General features: G+C 38.8%; 1 protein-coding gene across 1 annotated transcript in view; it reads left to right on the top strand.

Moving 5' to 3' along the window:
- The first annotated feature begins 15,538 nt into the window (after positions 1 to 15,538).
- LOC102860264 (mucin-17-like) overlaps positions 15,539 to 27,362 on the top strand; it is a 199,340-nt gene continuing 187,516 nt past the window's right edge. The window contains exons 1-2 of the mRNA XM_006893154.1: positions 15,539 to 15,643; positions 24,272 to 24,427. Coding sequence (XP_006893216.1) covers positions 15,539 to 15,643; positions 24,272 to 24,427 — 261 coding nt within the window. The remainder of the gene's footprint in view (positions 15,644 to 24,271; positions 24,428 to 27,362) is intronic.

The raw sequence follows: 27,362 nt of genomic DNA on the forward strand, positions 1-27,362 counted from the left end.
TAGTTTGCTAGGCTCTACATTGGCAACATCATATTATGGATGGTATAAAGAGATTGAGATGGTTAATAGTTTTAGTTTCCTTGACTCCATAATCAACACTCTTTGGTACCAGCTGCCAGGAATTAAGAGATGAATTGTACTTGGAAAGTCAGCTATCAGGGACCTCTCCAGAGTACTGAAGAGCAATGACATCGGTCTGGAGACTAAGGTGCACCTGATCTAGGCCATAGTCTTCACAAATGCTTGCTATCCATCAGAGAGCTGGACAATAACTAGGGATGATAGAAAGAGAATTGATGCATTTGAGCTGTAGTGCTGGAAATAGTGTTGAGTATAGCATGGACTGATAGGAGAACAAATAAATTCATCCAGGAGAGGGTGAAACCAGGCTGCTCCTTGAAGCTTCAACTGACATAATTTGGACATGATATAAGGAGGGACTGGTCCTAAGAGAGGGACATCATGTTTGGGAGGTTGGAGGGACAGTGCAGGAGAGGAAGACACTTGAAGGGATGGATTGATTTAGTGACTGGGGCAATGGGGGTAGGTGTGTCAGAGACAATAAGATTGTCACAGGATAGAGCAGGGTTTAGGGCTCTTGTCCATAGGGTCACTATGAGTCACAAGCAACTTGACAGCACACAACAATAGGTTCCACAATCAATACTCTTGTGACCAGCAGTAAGGAAATCAAAAGGTGAATTGCACTGGGAAAATCTGCTCTCAGGGACCTCTCCAGAGTACTGCCTGATCTGGGCTATAGTCTTTGTGTTATTACTTGCTGTGCAGCAGAGAGCTGGATAATGATGAAGGATAACAAGAAAACTGATGTCTTCGAGTTCTGGTGCTTGAGAAGCGTATTGAACACACCCTGGCTACCAAGAAAACAAATAGTTCTGTCTTAGAGAGTGTGAAATCAAGTTTCTCCTTGGAAGCTGAGATTTTGAAGCTCCATCTCACATGTGGCCAGGAGGGTCAAGTCCTTGGAGAACATCATACTCAGAAGGGTGGAGAGACAGCACAGGAGGGGAAGACCACAGATGAAATGAATTGATACAGTGACTAGGGCTATGAGAGGAGGTGTGTCAGAGTCAGTGCAACTGGCTCAGGACAGGGTATGCTTTACAGCTGTTGTACATAAGGTCACTATGAGTCACAGGCAACTCAACAGCACATAAAAACAACAGTCTTTGCTGAAGTAAGTGTTTCAAGTCATATTCACTTTGTGTAAGCAAGTTGAATCATTTGCATAAAGCATGTTGTTAATGAATCTTCCTCCAATCTTGATACCACATTCTTTTTTATATTGTCAAATTTTTCAGATGCTTTTCTCAATATGCAGTTTGAACAAGTATGGAGAAAGGCTACAACTCTTATGCACATTTTCCCTGATTTTATACCATGCAATGTTTCCTTGTTGTCTAGATAAGTACATCTTGGTCTGTGCATAGGTTTCCCATGTGAACAATTGAGTGGTCTTGGTTTCCTAGTCTCAGTGTTGTTTATAATTATGATTCACACAGTTAAGTGATTTTACATAATCACTAAAATACAAATTATTTTTTTCTGAAATTTTCTGTTTTTTAGCCAAGATCCATCTGACATCAACAATGCTTCCCTCATGCCACAGACTCTTTGGAATTCAGTTTCAATTTCTGGCAATTCCCTGTCAATGCACTGTTTAAGCCAGTTTTAAATGATCTTTGACAAGATTTTACTTGCGTGTTCTACTAATTATATTGTTTATTTCTATACTCTATTGGATCATCATTATTTAGAAATGGAACAAATATGGATTTCTTCCAGTATTTTGGCCAGGTAGTTGTTGTAAGGTAGCCGAGGAAGGACAGAACCCAATTCAGGCCAAGAAAGACAGTTTATTGAGGAGAAACTGCCAACCTGGCTCTACAATAGAGACCAGCCACTACTTAAAGTTAGAGTGGAGTTTTATATTTTCTTACAGGGAAATTGGGACTTAGAATGTTCACAGCTGCTTCTTACAAGATAAGGGAGCAGGTCAGAGGTTGTGGATAGTTATTCCTGGAAAAGGGAGGTGAAATAGTTTTGCAGCCCTTATAGAGATAAGCCGAGTTGCAGCTGGTGCTTTGAGCATTTCTGTGGCTGTTCTGGGCACAGGGAGGGAGGGCAGCTCCATAGCCCTAACAGTTGTATATTCCAAATTCGTTAGCATAGACTGCTGATGATGCCCGGTGTTAGTTATGAAATTGGTGTTCAATCCGTTTTTACTACTTATTTTTTGTCAGTATTTTCAGTGCAACTTGAATTTCCCCCATCAGTTCTGTTGATCCTTGATTATATATGATTTCTTGAAATGGCTCAGTATCAGCCAATTCTTTTGGTACAGTGACTGTGTATACCTTCAATCTTCACGTAATGATTCCTGAATCATTTGAAATTTTGCTTAGAGTACCCTTAAGTACTACTTAACTCAAAGATTTAACTTTTTTCTTCAGTTCTTTCAGTTGAATAATGCCAAGTTTGTATAATTCTAAGTGCTAAATAAATAGTAGTGATTAAAAAAAAATCTTTGCCCTCATAGAGTTAAAAATGTATCAAAAGAAAATATAATAAATGAACATTGTTGTTGTTGTCAAGCATGACTCATAGTAACCCTATGAACAAAAGGCCTGAAGCCTTTCTATAACTATCAACTTTTATCAAAAGTTCATAGAGTTTCCAGAGGCATGTGGTTTAGGAAGTAGATGCCGTATGAAGTGATTAAGTGTTCGGGGGGGAAAACAGCACAGGTAATAGTACAAGTAAAGAGATAAAATTAAAATTATAGTTTTATTTCAGGTGGTGTGATTAAAACAACATTTGAGGGAGACTTGGGGAAGTGAAGGAATAGTAATAAATTTAGGAAGACATACCAAGGATTAAGATTACCATGTTCTACAAAAGTCCTTCTTGCTGGAGCTGAGCAAGAAAGGGAGACTAGCTCATATCTGGTTATGCACAACATTCTAACAACTTTGGTTTATTCTCTGGTTAACAATGGAAGCCATTGGATGCTTCTGTAATGAAAAATATCATGGTCTGTCAACCTTCCTACTCTGTAGATGAATGCAATGAGATGTGACTGGGTTCCCAAGCAAGCACATATTAGTAAGGAAACACAAATAAATTCATGTTTACCTTGCTGGCTGGTTACTGTGTTCTTATGAAGGTTTGTAAATATGAAGAGGCTTTAATTCTATTGAACTAGAGACTGTACAATTGGGAGAGAGACAGATGTGGACAACACCTAGAAGCATAATATTTGAAGCAGTGGGGGGAAAATGTGGAATTGTTCATTGTAGATTAATAAATACAAATAAATTTATGCTTATCTTTCCTATTGGGTAATCTGATGTTATCTGAAGTAGCCAGTGGACGCAGGTCTCTCCTAAGTAGCTTTGAACAAGAAGCTTTATTCAGCAAAGGCCAACTGCTACAAAGCATTGAGAGCCAAATGCTGTCATGGTACTTCTCTCAAATGAGATATGAGATCTTCAGCTCCCAGATGGGGTATGAGACATTTATTGGAATGTCCATCATAGGAGCAAAGTGAGAAAAGGAAGAACAACTAGGAGGCAATCATCAGAAATGAGATGATGACATATTTGGCAGTTAAGGAGTTGGAAGGAGAATGTCTGAGACATGCTCACTTTCTGGATATTTTTAAAGGGAGAATCAACGGGATATACTGATACACTGAAGGGATATTATGAAAAGCAAAATAAGTAAAATAAAAACCATAAACCAACATAAGATCGTTTTTGCAGTGCTACATGCTGTTAAGTCAGCTCTCATTTATAATGACCCTGTAAACAACAGAATGAAATACTGCCTCATCCTTCTCCATACTCATAATAAAGAGTGTGCTTCAGTCCGTTGTTGAAACCACTGCATAAATTCCTCTTGTTGAGGGTCTTTCTCTACTGACTATTTACTTTACTAAGCATGATGTCTTCCTCAGGGACAGGTCTTTCATATGATCCAAAAGATGTGAGATAAAATCTCACCATCCTTGCTTCAAAGGAACATTCTGACTTGGCTTGTTACAAGGAAGACTTGTTGGCTTTTTTGGCAATTGATGGTATGTACAGTAGATATTCTTCACTAGCACCTCAGTTCAAAGGCATCAATTCTTTTTTGATCTTGCTTATTTATTCTCCAGCTGTCACATATGAGGTAAATGAATATGCTATAGCTTGGTTCAGGCTCAAGGTAGCCCTCAGAGTGACATCTTTTTCCCTTCCATACTTTAAAGAGGTTCTTGGTTAAAAAGGTTGTTTTCTTTCTTGACTACTGGTTTCATGGTGTTAATTATGAATCCAAGGAAAATAATCCTTGGAAACAGTAATTTTTGATCTGTTTATCATGATGTTGCTTATTACAAGTTATGAGGCTTAAAAAAATATTTATTGAAGCTGCGCTGCAATCCTGAAGGCACATAGTTTGAGGCCACCAGCGGCTCCACAGGAGAAGGATGGGCAACCTCCTCCCTGTGATTCAGTGCTTCTGAAAATCTGCCAGAGAGTCTGCGATGGGTTGGTCCCCCCTCTACAGTATACAACAGTACATTCTAAGGGCTACTGATTTTTATCTCCATCAGAAAGTGCTTTACATCTTTTTCATTTTCAGCAAGTAAGGTTGTGCAATTTTCATTTTGCAGGTTGTTTTAGTGAGTCTTCCTCCAATCCTGGTGCCACATTCTTTTATAGTTTGACTTCTCAGATTATTTGCACAGCATACAGCCTAAATAAGTAGGTGAATGGAGAGAACTCCAATGCATACTTTCCCTGATATTTAAATCATGCAGTATTTCCTTGTTCTGTTACAACAATTGCTTCTTACATAGATCTGATGAGTACAGTTTAAGTTTTCAATTATTCACAAAGTTATTCTTATTTTCTCACAAGTCAAATGCATTTACATAGTCTTTTTACAAGAGCAACTCAAATTGTAGGTTTTATATGCTAAGGTGGGAGAAGTATGAGGTATGGGGTGAGAAAAAGTGTCAGGAAAAACAACCCAATATTGAAATATCTACGAGATGCCTATGTAGAGGTGTCACAGAGATGCATGAGTCTATTATCCAGGGAAGAAATTCTAATTTGGGTTATAAATGTGTGATTCATTGTCTTGTAAATGATACTTAAAACTATGAGACCGAATGAGATAATCCAGTAAGTGACAATTCAAAGTTTCGGGGTCAGATGACAAGCAATAAGGTTGCAAAGATTAACTGAGAGATAGGTGAAGACCAAGAGGAAGTAATATACCAGAAGTCAACAAGGAGAAGAGAGACCCACAAACACTATTCCTGAGGAACAATTTTTTTTTATTGTTGCTTATATTCTTTTTTTCCAGTGTTTTACCTTGGTTTTGAATCTTTCATTTCTCCTGAGTATAAAATTATGTAAAAAAAGTTGTATGACTTAGGTGCTAAATTATCTGCCATATTTTGAAGCTTCTGGTTCACTTTAGGGAGAGATACTATTGCATTTTTAAACTAGGAGGCTGTTCTTCAAGGATATGGCAAATCTATAAGCAGTAGGGTAACACTGCATGGTTCAAAATAGGGAAGGGTGTACGTCAGGGATGCATCCTGTCTCTATACCTTTTCAACATGTATGCAGAGCAGATTATTCGAGAGGCTGGGCTCTATGAGGAGAATTGTGGCATCAGGATTGGTGGAAGATCTATTAACAATCTCCGTTATGCAGATGACACAACCCTGCTTGCTGACACTGAGGAGGACCTCATGCACTTGCTGCGAAGGGTCAAGGACTGCAGCCTTCAGTATGGACTAAGGCTCAACGTCAAGAAGACAAAGATTCTCGCCACTGGACCAATTGGCAGCGTCAGGATGGATGACGAAGAGATTGAGAGTGTTCACAGCTTCACTTTGCTCAGCCCCACAGTCAACACTCTTGGTACCAGTAGTCAGGAAATCAAAAAACGTGTCGCAATGGGAAAGTCTGCCGTTAGGGACCTCTCAAAGGTACTCAGGAGCAACAGTGTCTCTCTGGAGACTAAGATGCACCTGATACAGGTCATGGTATTTGCAATCGCTTGTTATGCATCAGAGAGTTGGACAATGACTAGGGAGGACAGAAGGAGAGTGGATGCTTTTGAGCTGTGGTGCTGGAGAAGGGTACTGAATGTACCATGGACTGCCAGGAAAACAAAGAGATTCATCTTGGAGAGGATTAAACCAAGCTGCTCCTTGGAGGCAAGGATTCTGGGGCTTCGTCTGACATACTTTGGACATGTTGCCAGGAGGGACGGGTCCTTGGAGAGGGACATCATGCTTGGGAGGGTGGAGGGACAGCGCAGGAGGGGAAGACCCTCTATGAGATGGATTGATTCGGTGACTGGGGTAATCGGGATGGGTGTGTCAGAGGCGGTGCGGTTGGCGCAGGATAGAGCAGGGTTTAGAGCTGTTGTGCATAGGGTCGCTATGAGTCGGAAACGACTCGATGGCACATAACAACAACAACATAAGCAGTAGGACCAGAAGTAGAAGCCAGAGAGTACAATACAATTGAAATCAGCCTTGGAAGACCTAGAATCTCACTCACTTTGGCCATGAAATGTGAAAGTATCCTTTGTTCTGTCCATGTCTTTGAGTTAAGGTAGTCATGATTAGGATCCAATACTCATGACATAGAGATACGAACCCAATTTTCAGAGGGAAAAGATCATAGAATGAGAAATGTTTTAACATCTATCACCAAAAAAAGAAAGTAAGTGTGTAGAACCCAAGGCTGGTATGTTAGTGAGAGCATCTGAGACCTGTTCTCCTGTAGCTAACATTCTGAATACTTCCTCCACTCTCCTGCAGCTCCATTCACCTCTGGTATCCCTCTGATGTTTTTTTCTTCATGAGACTATAAATCATATTGAAAAAAGGGTCCACATATTCTTGAGATATGTATCTTGAGATCTTTCAAAACTTACAATAGTTCCTGATACTCAAGAGATGTTTAGTAAGATAAAAAGATATTTCTAGGAATGTCTTTGTCAAACACAAGGCACAAGAAAAAGCATATGGATATTTGAATAGCCTTGGTGGCTGTATTTATTTAATCACTTAAATGCTCCTTGGGAAATTTTTGTGGACTGATCTTCAAATTTTTTTCTTCTCAAATTTATTCCCCATGTCAGGAATAGAGAGTATTTGTTCAATTTTATTTTTTAAAATTAAGTGTTTTTTAATTCATTCTTGATTTATTATTTATTCAGTAGTTCTTATTTAGTATTTACCAACTGAGTTCAAGATGAATTATATATTATTTGCTTTTGTATGACTAAAGCATTTTGTTTATAATGTTGCTGGTTTTGTTATGTGCCCTCAAGTCATTTGAGACTCATAGCGACCCTATGTACAAGAGCCCTAAACCCTGCTCTATCCTATGCCAATCACATTGCCTCTAACATTCCCATCCCGATTACCTCAGTCACTGAATCAATCCACCTCATAAAGTGTCTTCCCCTCCTGCGCTGTCTCTCCACTCTCCCAAGCATTATGTCCCTCTCCAAGGACTTGTCCCTCCTTACAACATGTCCAAAGTATGCCAGACGAAGCCCCAGAATCCTTGCCTCTAAAGTACTGAAGAGCAACGGTGACTCTCTGGAGACTAAGGTGCGCCTGATACAGGCCATGGTCTTTACTATCACTTGTTATGCATCAGAGAGTTGAACAATGACTAGGGAGGACAGAAGGAGAATTGATGCCTTTGAGCTGTGGTGCTGGAGAAGAGTATTGAGGGTACCATGACTGCTAGGAAAACAAACAGGTTCATCCTGGAGAGGGTTAAATCAGGCTACTCCTTGTTTATAATAGTTCAAATAAAATTATAACTAAAGAATTTGGGAAATAAAGACAAAGGAGTTGCTTTTCAAATCAGTTTTAAAACTCTTAATTTTTTTGCTTTTATTAAATATGGAATAGCACATAAGTAATTCAGGGGTAGGGAAAGAGGGGTGAGAATGGGGGAGTAATCATGGGATAGCAAAGTTTGATATGTGGAAGGAGGTTGGTTGGGGAGGAGGAGAGGATCTGATGTGAGGAGCAATGATTACAAACTTTGTAAGTAAACCAAAAATAAAGAGTAAAAGTGTAAAATAAAAGAAAATGGATTGCAAGAATTTTTTTTTTAAAATAGAACAAAACCCAACAACAACCAATGCTTATGCTGAGGTTAAACATTTCAAAGGCTTCAATTTGTTTTCCTGTGTTTGCCTCTTGTTTTGTTTACAGGTTACAATGTTAGAAATTAATATTCAATTTTATTTTAAAAGCAATACCATACCTGAATTTTGGCTTGAAGCTATTGTAGTAATGTCTGTTTACTAAATTTTTGTTTGCAAATTTTGACAAACCTCATTTTGAAAAAGAAAAAAAAGATTTAGCAAAAGAACAGTTTGTGCTCCTTAGTGAGAAACCATCATTCCCACAGTTTGTGTTTATAAAATGCCTAAAGGTCTGTGGCAGACCCTAGGGAAGACGATTCATCTCATCAACAGGAAAAGCAGTTGCAATGGAGGCTGTAATCCTCCTCCCCAACATTCCAGTTTAAGCAAATTGTATGCTCTTTCATCATCTCAAGTCATAGCTTGTTATTTTGACCAGATGCCTTCACTTTCTATTTAAATAAGATTTGTTTCTATGGAAATTGTCCTAAATACATGTGCTCTTTGAGGCTATGTGTGTTACTAACCAGATGGTTGGCTGATCATGGCACTATAATATACAGTCATTTTGTGTTTGTGAGTGTGTGTGTGTGTGAAAAGGAGATAGAGATAGAGATAGAAAGACAGAGACAGAGAGAGTGAAAGAACAAGCATATTTCTGCATATATGCTGTTAAAATAAAAATTGTCATTATGACTATCAATATTTGGAAGTAGGAATGGCATCCACTTTCTAAAAATCTTGTCTCCATAAACTCTATGAACTTGATAAGTATCTATAGTTGTAGAGGAGCTTCAGGCCTTTTGTTCATAGGGTCACTATGAGTCATGCTCAACTCAAAGGCAATCAACAACAACACTATCAAGATGAGAAATAATCCATAACATTAGTAATTGTTGTTGTTATATGCCATTGAGTCAAATGTAACTCAAAGCAACCCTATGTACAATACTCCAAATTCTGCCCTATCCTACTCTCACTGTCTCTGATACACCTATCTCCATTATCTCCCGTTATTGTGTAAATCCACCTCATCCTGGGTCTTCCTCTTTTGTGCTGCCCCTCCACTCTTCCAAGCATGATGTCCTAAACCAAGGACCAGTCACTTCTGGCAGCATGCCCAAAGTAGGTGAGTTGGAGCTTCAAAATCCTTGCCTCCAAGACACAACTTGGTTTCACCCTTTCCAGGATGTTCTTTTGGAAGTACATGGTATGTTTAAAATTATTCTACAATACTACAACTCAAAGGCATCAATAATTCTTCTGTCAATTTTTTTCATTTTCTTGCTTTCTGACGTGTAGCAAATAATTGTGAAGACCATGACCTGGATCAAGCGCAGACTGACATCATTGTTTTTTAGCACTCTGGAAAGGACCTTGACAACAGATTTTCTCATTGCAATTAATCTTTTGATTTCTTGACTGTTGGTGCCAAGGGTGTAATTACTGACCAATAAACCAAGAGAAATGATTACAGAAAAAGAGCAAAATGATTGTCTTTAATGCAATAAAATGATTCAAGAAAGAATCTTATGGCCAAAAAAGAAGAAAGAAATAGAGAATAAAAAAATACATGTCCTTTGGGACCAGAAATTCCCATGCACCTGAGACCAGTACCTATAAGAACAGCAGTCACAGTAGCCACAGCAGAGAATCAGAGACCGGGCATGAGACAGAGCTGACCTTGGAACTACTAATCCACAGAACCAGAGCTAAGAACCTTCACCCAAGTTTGTTGGAGGACTAGGGTGGGGTGGGGTGGGGTGAGGGGAGATGCCATAATTTGCAGGATTAAGAGCTTTGCAACACTAGCTTTCTCCCAGCCATGAGGCTGGAGGCTGAGTTGCCTAGGAGCACATTTTAGAAACTGTCTTGACTGAGTGATTGTGTCCTACTGCCAGCCTGAATTATAGCCGTTTGCCTTCCCTAATAGACACCTCTCCAAAACTCTAATGAACAATGATGTCAGCCTTAAGACCTAAGGTGCATCTGATTCAGGCTATGGTCGACTCAATCACCAGCTATGCCTCAAAGATCTAGACTGTGAATAAGGATGACAGAAGAATTGATGCCTTTGAGTTGTGGTGCTGAGAAGAGTACTGAATATATCACAAACTGCCAAAAGAACAAACAGATATATCTTGGAAAGGGTGCAGCCAGTATGCTCCTTGAAGGCAAATATGGTGAAGCGTCATCTTTCATACTTTGGACCTGTCACTAGGTGAGACTATTCTTTGGAAAGGGGCATGAGGCTTGGAAAGATGGAGAGTCAGTGAAGGAGAGGAAGGCCTCCAATGAGATGAATTGACACTGTGACTTTAGCAGTGGGCTCTAGTGTGTCAGAGATGAAGAAGATGGCACAGGATAGGGGATGGTTTAGGTTTGTTGTTCATAGGTTCGCTATGTGTTGTGCTCTACTTGATGACACTTAACAACAAAAATAATTCCATAATTGTGGAAAAGAAGGGAAAGAATCCTCTTAGCGGTTGAAGTATTTTCTCTTAAAAATTTAATTGTGTCAGCCTGCCTCAATATAACTTGGTGTTTGAGAGAAAGAAAATATCAGAGATGGAAAGATAGAATGTGATTGTAGAGAAAAAGTTCATGGTTGGTTGTATCCATTTAAAATAGATTGAACTGTTGACAAAGAATCAGACTCACATTCCTCATAGAGAGCCACATTCTAGAACTGAAAGAGAAGAATGCTGTGATTTACTGATGTGGAACCTGTGTATGAAACAAAAAAGCAGTTGTTAGAAAAAAGAGGATGCTACATGGTTAAAACTAGAAAAGGTGCGTATCAGGGCTGCATTCTTTCACTATACCTATTTAGTTTGAGGGGGTATTCCTTAGAGAAATAACTGATGTTGGGAGGGTGGAGGGTCAGTGAAGGAGATGAAGACCCTCAACTAGGTGGATTGATACGGTGACTGCTGCAATGGAATCTTGTGTGTCAGGAAGTGTGAGGATGGCGCAGGATAGAACGGGGTTCAGATCTTTTGTTCATAGGGTCGCTATGAGTCATACTTGATTCAACAGCAACTAACAACAACAGTAACTATAACAACAATTCAGTTTGTATACTGAGCAAATAATTTAGGAAGCTGGACTAAATGAATCGGAACATGGGCATCAGAATTTGAAGATTCATCTGTGATACTCATTTGGTGACACACCCTTACTGCAGAAAATGAAGAAAAAACTTGAAGCACTTACTGAAGATCTAAGACTAAGATTACAGCCTCCACTATGGGTTGCAGCTCAACATAAAGAAAACAAAAATGGATACATTAGCAACTTCAAGGTAGATTGTTGCAGAATGTTGGTGAGGAAAGGAGTGTCTCTGACGAGGAGGGGTCACCTGAGCTCCAGACAGGTGCAAGCCTCCCAAAGGCCTTTAATGCGGGGTAGAGAAAGCTCCCCTGTGTTTGGCTGTACCGGCTTGAGAAAGCTCACCACCTCGAAAGACTAGCTGCCACATCTGTTGAGCTGGGAGTGGTCTGCATCAGGCTGAGGTTCTCCTAATCCATCCACATGTTCCACGTCTGCAAGCCCACCCTATCCTGCCTTCCTGTGTATATAGGTGCACTGAAGATCCCAATAAAACCGAGCTGGATTGACTATCTGATCCTCTCCCCGGGTGGTATATCTCCATTGTGCTTACTCCCATCAGGGTGTTGCTGTTAAGTTGCCGGTGAGCTGACAATGACAGTAGATGGAAAAAAGATTAAAATTGTCAAGGATTTAATTTTACTTAGATCCATGAGCAACACCTATGGATTCAGCGGCCAGGAAATCATTGGACAAATTTGTTGTCAAAAATCTCTGGCTTTGAATACTAAGGTGCACCTGACCCAAGCCATGGCATTTTCGTTTGCTCCATATGTATATGAAAGTTGGACAATGAATAAGGAAGACTGAAAAATCAATACTTTTGGGTTGTGTGTAATGTTAAGGAAGAATACTAAATACACCACAGACTGTCAAAAGAACAAATAAATCTGTGTTGGAAGATGAGCAACCAGAGTACTCCATTAGAGGCAGGGATGGTAAAACTGTCTCACATACTTTGGGCATGTTTTTAGGAGGGACCAACTCTTAGAATGGACATCATGCTTAGGAATGTGGAGGATCAGAGAAGGAGAAGATTGTCAGTCAGATTGACACCTGAATGCAAGAACGGGCTTGAGCACAGTGAAAATTGTGAATAGCAGGGGCGGACAAGGTTTGGGTCTGTTGTTCACAGGGTCATGAACAACACCTGTGTTTTGATAGGTGGATTCTCGTGTTGACACACGTATAACCACCCATGATAACTCATGGAATATATAAACTTAACATACCTTAAGATTTGTGATGGTCTAGACTTGTCGAGTCATAATGCCTTCCCTCACTGCCCTCTCCTCCTAGTTTATATTATTTACCAAATGGAGAAGCAACAGTACATAGGAGTGATATAAGTTGAGCCATTGTCTGGCACAGGCTTAAGGGTTTTAAAGTCTGGAATTAACTGCTGTTCTCACGAGAACACTGAAAGAAGTGTCATTCAAATCCACATTTCCCATGTGGTAGGACTAAATCCTTGAGAAACTCAGTGACTAGCCAGTGATCCCGTAGCCAGTAACTGGGCTGACTGACTGTGGTGTCCTGTGCTTTGGAGCCGCACCTGCTGCTTTCTGTGTTTAGTACTTGACAGGTGCCTTTGCTCAAACATTTCTCCCTACTAGAATTAAGTGCTATTCCATGGTCCCACCTTCCCTCAGCCTCCAAGTGCAGCCCAGATGCCATCTTCTTTATGAATTACCTTGGTTGTTGGGATCTCATTACCAAATTCCTTTAAGTCTTGATTACACAAATTGTCACAAATCAGCAATGTGAGCATGGCTTGAAAGCTGATTGGAAGTGTAGATTCTAAAATGTACCCTAGATGTCGTGAATTTGAATCTGTATGAATTTAAACAAGAGTCCCAGTTGGTGTGTATGTATAAGAAGGCTTGAAGGCTGAGGTAGGAACAGAGTGTTCCCTAGGGAAATGTGATGCTCATCCAAAGGCTTATCTTTCTGGCAGTTTGAACCACCAGGGAGCTCTGAGGGAGAAAGATGTGCAGTCACCACCTGTGAGATTTACATCATCTGCAAACCCACTGGAGGGTCAGCGAGGAGTCAGTTCCAATTCAAAAGTGCTAGGTTTGTTGCTTTTTTGTATGTGTTAGGGAGGTCTGGTGGCCTAGTGGTAAGGAACAGTGCTGGTTCAAATCCATCAGCTACTTTCATGGGAGAAAGGGACAATCCCTTCTCGGGCAATTACTGTCTCTGAAAACCCATTGGAGGGCCAATTATGAATTGGTTCTGACTTGGTGGCACATAATAACAACAACAATAGATCTGTTTGGAGATATGGTGGCATGGTCCATAAGGGGCTAATGCAAAGTCCCTCTTCTGTGTTCACATCTACCCATGCCTACACAGAACAAAAATGGGCAATTCCCTCCTCTATGAGTCACAGTCTTAGAAACCCAGGGAAGGCTTCGCTGTGAGTCTGTCTTCCCCCAGATGACAAGTATGTTTTAGTGTGTCTGTTAGGAAGAAGCCTTGGCAGCTTACTGTTGCACTCTTAACTGAAAGGTTAATAGCTTGAATTCACTAACTGCCCTGTGGGATAAATACAGACGTTTCCTGCTATAAAATTTTACAGCTGTAGGCACCCAGTGGAGATAAGCTACGAGTCAGAATTGATGCAGTAGTGGCTTGGTTTTTTTTGTTTTTGTTTTTTTTTTTGTTTGTTTGTTTGTTTGGTTGGTTCTGGTACTTTTGCTAGGAGTCCTGCTGGCACAGAGACTAACCCCTGTTGCTAATTCCAATGTGTGTGGCTCAAATTCACTAGCTGCTTCTTGAGAGTTAGAAGTAGCAAACATGTGTTTAAAGATTATTGTCTCAGCAACCATGAGGGGCAGTTAGTTTTGCTCTGTCATTCTGGGTCATTGTTAGAATCTACTTAATGGCAAGGATTTTTGGTCCTCCTTTGTTGTTTTATCTGTTATCTACATGCCTGTTTTGTACTTTTGAAGGAGTCCTGATTTGTGTAAAGGGTTAGTCTTGATTATCGACCTAAATGTCGGTGGTTCGTACCTACCAAGTTTTGCTGTGAAAGAAGGGTTTAGCAATCTCCTGGTGAAAGACCAGAGCTGTTGAGAACACTATGGTGCCCAGTTGTCCTCTGAAACACATGGGGAAATCATGAGGCAGTAGCAAACTGGATGGCAACAGGCTTGACTTCTCTTTGCCTCATTTTCTTTTCTAGGTCAAAATCTATTATACTCTTTAGAATAGTTTCTGTTGCTGTGCCACCGGAGCCACCTCTGAGGATGATTTTCCTTGCAATGTTTCCATAAATCTATGCTTTTGATAATGTTAAATGACACAATATCGATGTGTTGAATTAAGCCCTCCTTCCTTCTCTTTGCTTTTCGTCTACCGTTGAGTCTTTGGAACACAACATTTTACATCGCCAGAGCACATGTATGAATATCACAGAGCTAAAGAAAAATCAATTCTTAGCAAATAGAGATACCAAAAGCTGAAGGCTCCAATCAATTTTATGAGAGAAGTTTTATAGCGTGTGCGTCTGCAGTCAGGACACTTGCTGTCTTCCAGGAACCTTAGAGGAGAATTTTGTTTTGACAGAAATTTGATTCTAAGTTTTATTTCAGAGCTAATTCTGTTAGGTAGAAAAGTGTCAGTCACTATAGATATTTCTGTACTGTTGCTTGCTATTTCTACATCAAGAACCAATAAAAGTGTTGATTTTTTTTGAATGATCAGTGTGTATTTGCTTGTTCCTTATTTAGACCCAGTGTTTGCATGCATTTGTAGCTCTAAATGTTCCCTGTGAATGTGACTGACTGATTATCAAGATTGGCAGATGCTAGAGCTCCTCCATCAGCTGTGTGTGGCTGGCTGCCGTCTGGCTTCTTTTTTTATTCCTTTTTTTTTTTAAACGGAATATATAATTGGAATACATGCATGGGAAGAAAAGAGGGCAAACACAAATAAGTGCCAATTGTTTTCACTCGTACAGATTCCATTTCAGCAGTCAATATGACCTCTTACAAAGTTGGCAAGTCTAAAAATGGTCTCCACATAAATCTACTCTTGGGAGCTGACAAGATTCTCCCATTCAGGGAGGTTTCCACTTCATCTCTTTTTAGAATTCTTTTCCTCACTGGTTGAGGGTGTGTGTGTGTGTGTGTGTGTGTGTGTGTGTATGTGTGTGTTGTCTTAGTGAGAGGCTCCCTTCCCACCTCAGTCATTGGTTTGCTCACTCCCTTATGTGATGAATCAATGCTTCCAGCACGGGGGGCTTCTGAGTGTCTGCGGGAACAATTACTTCCAAATGAACCCATGCATCTTAGCGGGGAGCAGTCAGACCACACCCCAGGTAAAGGGAAGTCTTTCCCTAATGCTTTCAATCACTTTTAAAGACAGTGCACTATGCTGGTGGTGGTTGCTGCACGCGGGTCTGAGGGAGAGTTACCTGGGTGTGGATCATTTGCCTGTGTAGCAAAATGGAATGTTATCTAGCAGTTAGTGGGAAGAACAACAACAAAAAAAAACCAAACAAAAAAAAAAAAAGAAAAGAAAAGAAGAATGCTTAAGGAATCACTCAAGATTAGGTTCAGGACTGCCCTGGGCATAGTTAGTGTTAATGAAGGATAGTCTGCAGTGACTGGCTTCAGCAGGAGGCTAGTGGCCATCTGTGACTGTGGGTGTCAACATCGGAAGGGAGGCAACATGTAAGTGAAAGTAAGAAAGCGACGCGTGACAAACGCAAACTGAGCAAGCGAGCGGTAAGCTTGCATGGCATGGGGGGGGGGTGGGAATCCTCAAAATATTTTTGAGCTCTCCGGTGAAAAGGTGACAATCTTAGAGGTTTTTTAAAAGCACGTCAAACCATGTCTAGGAAAATATTTTCCTCATTTCAGCTTTAATTTCTATTATTAAAATGATTTTCCACGGACAGGAACCAAGATGTTTAATCAGCACTGGCAAATGAAAGTGTTAACTGGAATTTAAAAAGTGCAAGATGCTCTTAGCATTCATCTGTTTCTGCTTTATGTAGAAAATGATTTTTTATCCTCAGAGCAATTCATTTTGGGGTTTTATTGGAACTTGGCTGCAGTATGCAGTAAACAGCAAATAGTCTTTCTTTCCTGAACAAGGGACTCAGCAACCTACTCCCTAACATGTGACTCTTCATCTGAATGTTGCTTTGGGTTGCTAGTGTGATTTCAAATCCTCCCCCAATGGAAATTCTGTGTAAATGAACATTAGGTCCTTGATAAGATGGGAAGATGTAAGAAAAAAGCAAAGCAGAGAGATTTAGCGAACATTGTACCACTAGCTTAAAAGTGATTATTAAACTATCGTTCTTTGTGTAATTGTTCTCCTAAAGATACCAGTGTGGATGGTAATTCATCACTGATCTTGTTCACCAACCAGAAAAATGAGTATTTTTTTTTGTCTTGTTAGATGTTTTAGCTTTATTGTATTCTTGAGTAACATCATATATTGGCTCTACTGAAATCTGAAATTGTTCTCTTGTGCTGGTGAAGAAATTTTATACAGAATACAAATGTTTTTGTTGTGTGCTGTTGAGTCTGAACAGACTTATACCTGACCCTCGAGCAGGTTTTCAGAGGCAGATAAATGAATGAGAGGAGCTTTCCCACCCTTTCCTCCTGTAACGTAGCAGCTGGTGGAGTCGAAATACATGCCTTTGATATTGCAGCATAGATTCACAAAAGGAAATAATTCTTCAATTTAGGTGCCTCAGTTATCAGCATGTAGTATTGCTATGTCTATCTATCTATCTATCTATCTATCTATCTATCTATCTATCTATCTATCATCTATGTATCATCTATCGTCATCTTATGAAGACTATTAAGACTCTTGTTTTTATTCCTACTTCATTTCCATTTTATTAACTAAAGTTGAAGCTGTTAAATTTTAAAGTCTACATGTGAATGTCAATGATTGAGATCTATTTTTCTTCTAGGCATTTAAATGTCCTTGAAACATACTAATTATACAAGGTTTTAAAAACATCTACTATGGTCATTTAATATGTTTTCGAAGGCAAAGGCACTTAGGAATAATGATTACAGTATGACAACCATGAGTCACTTTTACTGACGTTCTTAATGCTCTATTTAAATGTTCTTTGGATAGAGCCATGGATCGACCTGTTGTCATTTTAGAGGGCTTAAGGGTAGAGAGTGTTACCTCGCAGTATTGGTGAGCTTAGTCATGTAAAGAAAACTTCCTAGAACATAATCCACCTTATATTGAATTGCTGATAGGACTATTTGGCCTCCTAAATCATACAAGAAAATCTAATTTTCCTTTCTACAAGGAAGATCATTGATCTGTTATTTTCCAAAGACAAGTTACAACCTTGGAAATGTGACATGACTACCAAGAGGGAATAATGACAAAGATATTGAAGGTAAAAAAGAATGTTGAAAAGTAAAAGTTAACTCAGGAGGGATTGTCTGTGCATTTTATACTCTGCACCACATTACTCAGAGGAATATGTAGGAGGATCCCTAAGTTAAGACAAAATGGTTAAGCATTCAACAGCTAACCCAAAGGTCAATGGTTTGAAACCTCCAGCTGCTCAGTGGGAGAAAAGACTTGATGTCCTATGACAATTACAGCCTTCAAATCCCTAAGGAACATATCTGTTTCGCTCCATAGGACCACTGTGGGTCAGAATCTGCTCAGTGACACACACAACAACCTCAATGATTCAGGACTTGACTGCTAAGGAAAACATTGGCAGTTTGAACCCAGCCAACATTTCAGCAGGAGAAAGAACTGTCCGCTTCTATAAAAATCGTAGCTCACACAGTCCATCGATTAGGTTCTCCTCTGTCACATGGGGGCTGCTAAGAATTGGAACGGCTTTTTAGCACTTAAGCAGCAAGTAATATGCATTTTTTTTCCCTATAAGGCACAGGCGTTTCAGTTATTAGAAAGTTACACTTTCCAATAGGTGGTCTTGCCTCTGAAAACCCACTGGAGGGTTATCTATGAGTTGTTTCTGATTCTTTGGCACACAGCGACAACATGTGGTCCAGAGTTTACTTTTTTTAGAATGTTTATAAAATCTCTTACTAAGTTATCCAGTTTTGTTTGTTTGACATTATATACGTAAGAGAATTACTTGTTGACAATCTAGCATCCCAGTTAAACATTCCAGGCTGTACCTTGTGCCCCATGCCTCACATTTGCTGACAACTTGCTCCCGCTGCTCCTTGAGCTGTCAGTCTCCTTCTGTAGCCCCATCTCCACCCACTGTGTAACTTTAATTTTCACCCAGATAATTCAGTAAAGTTTCTTGGTTCACAGGCCCTCAGCATTTTAAACCTCTGTGTTCTTCCTTGTGTCTCATCCCTCATAATCAGTCTCATGGCCAAAGTTGGATCTTATACCATTTGGAATTACCAGACTTTTAAATAACAACATTTTATTTGCCATACTGTGACCCTTGACCGCTAACCAGTCCTGTCACTTACCATCCTTTCAAATCTATTTTCCAAGTCACAAATATTGCTGGTCTTGACATTATGGCCAGTCTCTCTTACCCATTTTTACAGTATGATTGAGTATTTGCTATAGTCTCATCAGTACCTAAAATTCCTTGTATTCATATCCTTCTTGCAAAACCACTTCCAAATATCAACTCTAAAAATGTTACCCATCACTTTCTGTGTTCCTGTAAAAGACAGCTAAGCTTTCATGGACAGAATATCAAAGAACTTTTTGCTTCATTACTATTCATGGCTTTTCATTTGGGTTGGGCTCTCATGGTATGACAATACTTTTGTTAGTATTTTACTCAAAGATATTCCAGGCTTTTAAATTTTCTTTAATTCCTCTGAGTCACTTTTATTAATTCTTTCTCAGTTGCTGGATGACTTAACGTTAAATTCTGTAAAGTTCAATCTTAAATTTCCACTGACCCTCCCTACATTTATACTTATTTTTCAGAGATTTTTGTCTAGCTGATTGTTTTAAATACAACTGATAGTCTAAAAACCCTAACAATTATATCTCTAGCACAGATTTTTTTTCTCTCAACTCTGGACTTCCACTTGGGTATGTATAACCTAAAACTAAAACCAAACTCAATGTGATCAAGTCCATTCATGTTGTTGTTATTAATGTGTTACCGAGTCACCTACGACTCATGGTGACTCAAAGTACAATAGCTCTGAACTCTGCCCTGTCCTGAGCCAGGTTCACTGTCTCCAACATAGCTACCTCCATTATCTCAGTTACTGGGTCAATCCAACTCATTTTGGATTTTCTTCTCCTTCGTTATCCCTCTACCCTTCCTATCATGTTGTCCTCCAAGGACTGGTCCCTCCTGCCCACTTACCCAAACTATGTGAGACCGAACTTCACAATCCTTATTTCGAAGGAGCAGCCTGATTTCAACCCCTCCAAGACAGACTTATTTGTTCTCTTGGTGGCCCATGGTATGTTCATTCCTCTTTTGTAGCACCACAACTCAAAGGCGCCAAATTATTTTTCTGTCATCCTTAGTCATTGTCCAGCTGTCTGATGCATAGCAATTAATTATAAAGACTTAATTAGGTGCACCATAATCTCAAGAATGACATCATTGCTTTTGGTATTTGGGGGGAGTTCTCTGACCACAGATTTTCCCAATGCAATTAATCTTTGGATTTCCTGACTACTGGTACCAAGAGTGTTGATTGTGATACAAGAGCAAGCTTAAATTGTTAACAATCTCATTCTCTTCTCTATCCATCGTGGTGCTTCCAATCAACCCAGTGGTATGAATCTTTGTCTTTTTGATGTTGAGCTTCAATTCATATTGAAGATGACAGTACTTGACCTTCTGCAGCAAACACTCTAGGACCTCCTCAGTTTCAGTAAGAAAGGTTGTGTCATCTGCATAATGCAGGTTGCTGATGAATCTTCCTCCAATCCTAATGCCACATTTCTCCCTCATAAAGTCCAGCTTCCCAAATGATCTGTTCCGCATCCAGATTGAAAAGGTATGGCGATAGGACACATCTCTGATGCACTTTTTTCCTGATTTTAAACCATGCAGCGTTTCCTTGCTCCATTCTGAGGACTGCTTGCTGGTCTAAGTATAGGCTTTGCAAGAGCACAATCCAGTGTTCTGGGATTCCCATTCTCCTCAAGGTTAGCTATAATTTGTTGTGATCCACACAGTCAAACGTCTTTGCATAGACAATAAAACACAGATAGACATTCTTCTGGTACTCTTTGCTTTCAGCCAAGATCCATCTGATATTGTTGATAATGTCTCTAGTGTCACAGCCTTTTCTAAACTCATCTTGTATTACTGGTAGTTCTCTGTCAATATATTGTTCCAGGGTGGTTGTTGTTGTTGTTTTTAATATTCAGCAGGATTTTGTTCATGTGTTATATTAATGATATTGTTCAATAATTTCCAAACTCAGTTGCATCACCTTTTCTTTGGAATGGGAATAAATATGCATCCTTTCCAGTCAGCTGGTCAGTTGTCCTCCAAATTTCTTGGCACAAGTTCCAACAATAGCATCTAACCCCACAAAAGCATCTGTTTGTTGAAATATGTCAATTGGTTTTCCATCAATTCCTGGGGCCTCGTTTTTTTGTCACTTCCTTTAGGGCAGCTTGAACTTCCTCCTTCATCACCATTGCCTCCTGATGATATGTTCTTTAATGAAATTCTTCTGTGTCAGCCAGTTCCTTTTGGTACAGTGATTCTGTGTACTCCTTCCATCTTTTAATTCTTTCTGAACTACCTATAGTATCCTTAAGTATTCCAGCTTAAAGCTTTAATTTGTATTTCAATTTCTTTAGCTTGAGAAATGTCAAGTGAGTTCATCCCTTTTGATTTTCAGACCCTAGCTCTTTGCACACAAGTCATTATAAAACTTTCTTTTGACTTCTGCAGTTGCCCTTTGAAATCTTCAGTTCAGCTCCTTAATTTCCTGATTTCTTCCCTTTTCTCTGGCTTCTTCATACTCTAGTGCAACATTAAGAGTCTTTTCTGACCTTGATCTTGGTCTTGTCTTCCTCCTCTGTCTTTGTAATGACCTTCTGCATTCTTCTTGGATGATTTTCTTAATATCCTCCCACAGTTTATCTAGCCTTAATTCATTCATTTTCAAGGCCTCAAATATGTTCCTGAGATGGTTGATAGGTTTATGATAAGCTCAAAGTCAAATTTTCATTCCTGTGGATTTAACTTTCTTTAGCTTTAATTTGAATTTGCATATGAATGGTTGATGGTCTGTTCCACAATTGGCACCTGGCCTGGTTTTTACAATTGATATTGAGCTTCTCTGTAATTTTTTCCACAGATGTAATCTATCTGATTCCTGTGAATACTATCAGGTGAAATTCATGTCCACAGTCACCATTTATGTTTCATATAAAAGGTATATGCAATGAATAAATCATTAATTATGCAAAATTTTATCTTTCTATCTCCAGCCTTATTCTTTTACTAAGTTCATATTTTCCAACTACTATTCCTTCTTCCTTGTTCCCAACTTTTTCATACCAATCATCCATTATTATTGATTCATCTTGACTGCAGGTTTGATCAATTTCCAACTGCTAATGTTGGTATAAATCTCATTTTTTGAAGCTACTTAGGATAAAATATTTTGCGCTAATTTTAATTCTTTTCTAGCTCTCATGCCCTACATTGAAATTTTGGGTAAATCTTAAACTTCTCCTTTTGAACCCAGTGTTACCTGCCTCAAATTCTAATATACCATTTCCCACTCGATAGAGATTTAGTGGTTCTCTATTATCATTAGGACTAAGTCCAAGTTGATGTACTATTGTTTTTATGTGAAAATTTATGTCACCCTTTTGAATTATCGACTATTTCCTCTTTACTGTTTTATCCCACACATTTTCCTCTGAGCAAAACGTAAATGGCTTTTGCAGGAGTGAAGAATGAATGTAAGAAGAGATATGCCCTTGAGATCAGACTTTTGAATTCTGGCAGTCAGAGAGGCATGCCTTCAATTTTAAATCCATTGCTCAGGATTAATAGCAAATATTGGATGGCTCTTCTATATTTCATGATTATCAGTAAATAAAGAAATTATGACTGCTTCATTTAAAGTTAATAATAGCCAGGGAGATATATACTTTAAATTAATCAATTATAGAACCTCAAATGGTAGTATTTTCCCAGTGATAAAATTTAGAAAGCAGGAAACAAGCACAAAAGGAAAATGTAAACACAAAAAAGAAATATGGGAAGAGTTCTATGGTAGGGATTTGTAATCAAGTTCATGAACCAAAATTGCATATTCATTGTTGAATGGAATACCAATTTACTCTGTAAACTTTCACCCAAATCACAGTAAAAGTTTAAAAAGAAGAAACATTTATGCAGAGAGGAAACAGAGGTTGCTAACTGAGAGTTAAAGATGACCGAGTAGTACAAATGTTAACATGCTCAGCTTCTCACTAAAAGACTAATTCCAGAAAATCTGTGATGGAAAGAACTGCTGATAAACTTCTGAAAAATCTGCCATGACTGCCATTTGGAGGGCAGTTCTATTCTGACAGACACAGTACGGGAGCTCTGGTGGCCTAGTGGTAAGAAGCTGCGTTGCAATCTCGAAGGTACGCAGTTCGAGGCCACCAGTTGCTTTGTGGGAGAAGGATGGGCAATCTCCTCCCATGCAATTTACTACCTCTGAAAACCAACCACTATGGCTTGGTCCTGACTCTATGGTACACAACAACAACAACATACACAGTATGGTCATGACACAACTTGATAGCAGCTGTGGCTGGTATCCAGGTTAGTTGTTATTGTTGTTATCTTCAGCAGAGATATTCTTCACTTATGACAGCCCCACACAGCAAAATTGGACTGTTACGATCCTGAAGGTTTTAAATGGATTATTTTTGGAAATATATTGTCCTTTCTTTCTCCCTTGTCTGCCTTTGTCAGACCCCTCAGTGAAATCTGCTCATTATTATGGCAACACAAAAGCCTCCCTTGACATACTAGTGGTGGCTGCACATTCAGTGTATTGGTTTGATTGAGAACCCTGGTCTTTACTGTTGTTAGGTGCTATTGAGTCCACATAACCAACAGCAGCCATGTATACAACAGATTGAATCTCTGTTTTCATGGAAAGAATTCAACCACTGACCCAACTCAGGCAGGGATAAATGAATAAAAGCTCATTTTGAAACTGAAGACCTGATGTGGCTTTTATTGTGATCCCCCTGGGGTAGACATGCCTTGTACTATCCTTCTAATCAGCTTGTCAACCTGATGCTTTATTGTTGTTGTTGGGTACCATCGAGTCAGGACTCACTCATAGCTGACCCTCTGGAGAGTTTTCAGAGGCAATTAATAGCATAGGAGAAGATTGCCCATCCTTTTTGTTGTTGTCGTTGTTAAGTGCTGTTGAGTCCTAAGTGACACGTGGTGACCCTATGAATAAGAAGTCTTGAACACGAAACTTTTATCTTTCCTCCAATTTCATTTATTTTCTAGACGCAAGCTTTCTTTGGAAGTGGATACCACTCCTGTTTCCAAGCCTGTTTTATTCAGGAACTCCACAAAATTTAGGCCCCAGGGCTGCAGGACCAAGGGCCCAAATGCCTTTTTAAACATGAAGCCAAATCCAATCAGCTCACACCCAGTTGAAAGCAAGAGACACACTCAAGTCTCAACCCCAAACCAGAAAACACACCTTTGCAGAATCCAGCCATTCCACTCATCTTCCCATTTTTACTATCCCCTAAAATAAGATCTGCCTAGAGTGCTATTGCTCCCTCTGATAAATGCTATAAAAAAGGTTCTGGTACTAGGACTATTTTTATAGCTGTTTTCTTTGGCAGCTATATACAAACCCATAGGATCATAGGCAATTTATCAAAATAAATGAGATAAATATCTTGGTATATAGAGAATAAAGTAAAAATAAACCACTGACAAGACTGAAAGTCTAACATATTACATATTTCATAGGTCTCTTCGGGCGAGTCTGAAACCAAACCTCTGATCTTCACATTTATACCCAGTATCAGAAGACTACCAACCCACTCCCAGTTGGCTGACACCTCTAAATTCCTTGTTAAAATTCCTGAGGAGTCAAGTGATAAGAATCCAGAAACTATAAATAGGGTAGGATGATTTTTCTTCTTTTATACAAAATAATGAATTGAGATTTTGTTTGGATGTTTATTTCCTTTGTTTAAAGTGAGATGATTATAAAACCTAACTATTAATAAAACTATAATAGGAGCTTAAAGATAATAGTATTTCTAGTTTTCTTTCATAAATTATTCTCAACCTCTTTGACATTCTATTTTTGTTATTTATGCAAAATGTTCTGCCTCTGGGTATCTCACTCATCTCAAAAGAATCTTAAGTTGATAAAATAATTTTTTTTAAAAACTTCACATTTAATCTTTGAAGGAGATAAAATATAAGGTGTTGAGGTGGTTTTTTACATGTAAAATAACAACATTGAAAAATAGAATTCTCAAATTTGGAGTGTTTGTATATGTTGGAAGACTAAGACTCAGGTTTTATTGTTAATATTGTATATTTGTACACAATTTGGGTTTTGTTTTAAATCTTTATTCATGGTTTTAATTTATTCCTAATCTATGAACTATCTAAATTTTTTTTATTTTTTAAAAGACATTTATTTGGTGTTATCATCAGATTATTACATTTAGCAATCAACATCATGGGTGAAAAAAAAATCTATATTAAAACTCTTTTGTCTTTGGAATACTTCCACAGAACAAAATAAAAAATAGCTTGTTATACAATTAGTCACAAATTTGGTCCTCGTGGATTTTTAGCACATAAACATGAGTCTAAAACATGTCTTCTTTGTACCAGCTGGGCACTGTCACCACTGTGCTTGGCTGATTTCACAAATCTGTTGTAACCTGTAGCTTCTCTGTCACTTCTCTGGCTCATCTTCTGCTAAGCTTTGTTTCTTGGCAGTCATTAAAACCATCTGCCACAGTCCTGCCTACTGAAGCTTCTTAAAACACCATAGCCACCTTGGTTTCTTGGTTTGGCACAATATTGATTTCTACCACCATAAAGGCGGTGGCTTCTACCTCCAAAGCTTCCTCTTTTCATGAGTCCAAAATCTGACGATTGATGCTCTAATTGTCAAAATCATTATGGCTCCCACCACTTTCAAAATTACATCTATGTTATTACCAAAACCATTATAACCATCCCTATTACCCCGATATCTTCCACCACCATGGCTACCACCAAAACTACCTCATCTTTTGAAGTTCTCTCCTCATTCAAGATTTGTCATTTCTACCGAAGTCCACAGTCCCACCATTACCACCACCAAAGTTTCCAAAACTATTTTGACTGGCCATCTCTTGCTTTGACAAGGCATTCCTTACTTCACAGCTATGACCATTCACAGTATGCTATTTCTGAAGAACCATTTTATCTAGAGAGTCATGATGATCAAAAGATAAAAAAACAAAACCAAAAACAACCCCATAAAAAAGTTACAAAAGCAAAGCTTTTGTCATTTTTGGCACTAGCTTGGCCAGTCATAATTCCAATCACTTTACTTTTTTCATAGTGCTCAAAATAATAAGAGATGCTCTTCAGTATCTTCTTTAATTTCACCAACAAGGATATTTTTCACAGTTAAGGGGGGGACCTTGTCTTTGAGACTTTTCTCTTGAGAATGCTCATTAGGTTCCACAACCCTTTCATACAACCACATTTATGACTTAGATTTATGACTGTGGCTACTTTTTCCACAGATGAGTATGTAACAAATCCAAAACCTGTGAAGTGTTTAGTATTTGGATCTCTTATTACCACACAGTCCATGAGCATCCTCTTTGCTGATACCGTCTCTGGATTTTCATCTGTTGTTTCAAGCCGAAGCTCCAATAAATGATTTCTGCAGCTGCTCAAGCTCTTTGGGAAACTGAGACTTGATGGCGATGGGAATAAACACCTGAGCGATGCTTCATCGGAGGTGTTCTGTGGCAGAGAGGTGGATGATCTAATTGTTGAAAATATATCCTAAAGAAATAGTACCAAAGAAGAAAAAAAGACTACATGGAAAAATATTTAGGGAAAATAAAAATGACCCAGTTATTTGAAAGACAGTGAGAATGTATCAATCTGACAAAATTATCAGTGTGACTAGAATTCAAAGGGCAGCTCTGGTGGCATAGTGTGTAGGGAGTTGTGCAGCTAACCCGAATGACACTCTTGTTGCTTTGAATCTACCTGTAGTCCACGGACAGAAACGGGCAATGTTCTTCCACGCAAATTACAACTCAATGGAAGAGTTCTGACGCCATGGCTAAGAGAGAGATAAGAGAAAGAGAGAAGAGAGAAGAAGAGAGAAAGAGAGAATGAATTCCATGTAAAAATAGTAACCTTAAAATAGGAAGAGAGAAAATAGACTATACAATGATATTTATACCCTGGTTATACCTATCTAAAAGGAAAGTAGGAATAGGAGTAATATTTTTAAAAATCTAAAGCCTGAAAATGATCTATGTAAGAGTAATTAAAAGGAGTATATTTTTCTTTTTAGAATATACTTTAAAATTGTTCACTACAAATACATGAGATTGGGAATATTTGTGGCTCTCTTGAGTACATTGGAAACAGACAAAATAAGCTGATTGACTGTATCCAACCAGAAACCTCCTGGAATTTTTTATCTGTCAACTCATTTAAAAGTCTATCTCAAAGACTAGAACTGCCAGTTGTCTTGAGCTAAATCTGACTCAAGGTGATGCATGTGTGTCAGAATAGACATCATGCTCCATAGTGTTTTCAATGGTCAGTGTTTCAGAAGTAGATCACCAAGTCTACTTCCTACACTCTTATGAATGGTTTCAATTGTAGCTGAGTACAGTGTTTGTACCTTCCAGGGACTTCTAAACACTAAGGAGGCCAACCTATCTCAGAAACCCCCAAATTTTACATAAGATACATGTATGAGATTTCTCCCTAGCAATAATTCAAGTTCATACAATGCACTCTTTTTTTATTATTAAATTTTACTAGATTTAATGAACATTTACAGGGATTTTGG

Source organism: Elephantulus edwardii, unplaced genomic scaffold (assembly GCF_000299155.1).
Source record: "Elephantulus edwardii isolate Elephantulus edwardi_28Jun2011 unplaced genomic scaffold, EleEdw1.0 scaffold00124, whole genome shotgun sequence".
Taxonomy (NCBI): Eukaryota; Metazoa; Chordata; class Mammalia; order Macroscelidea; family Macroscelididae; genus Elephantulus; species Elephantulus edwardii.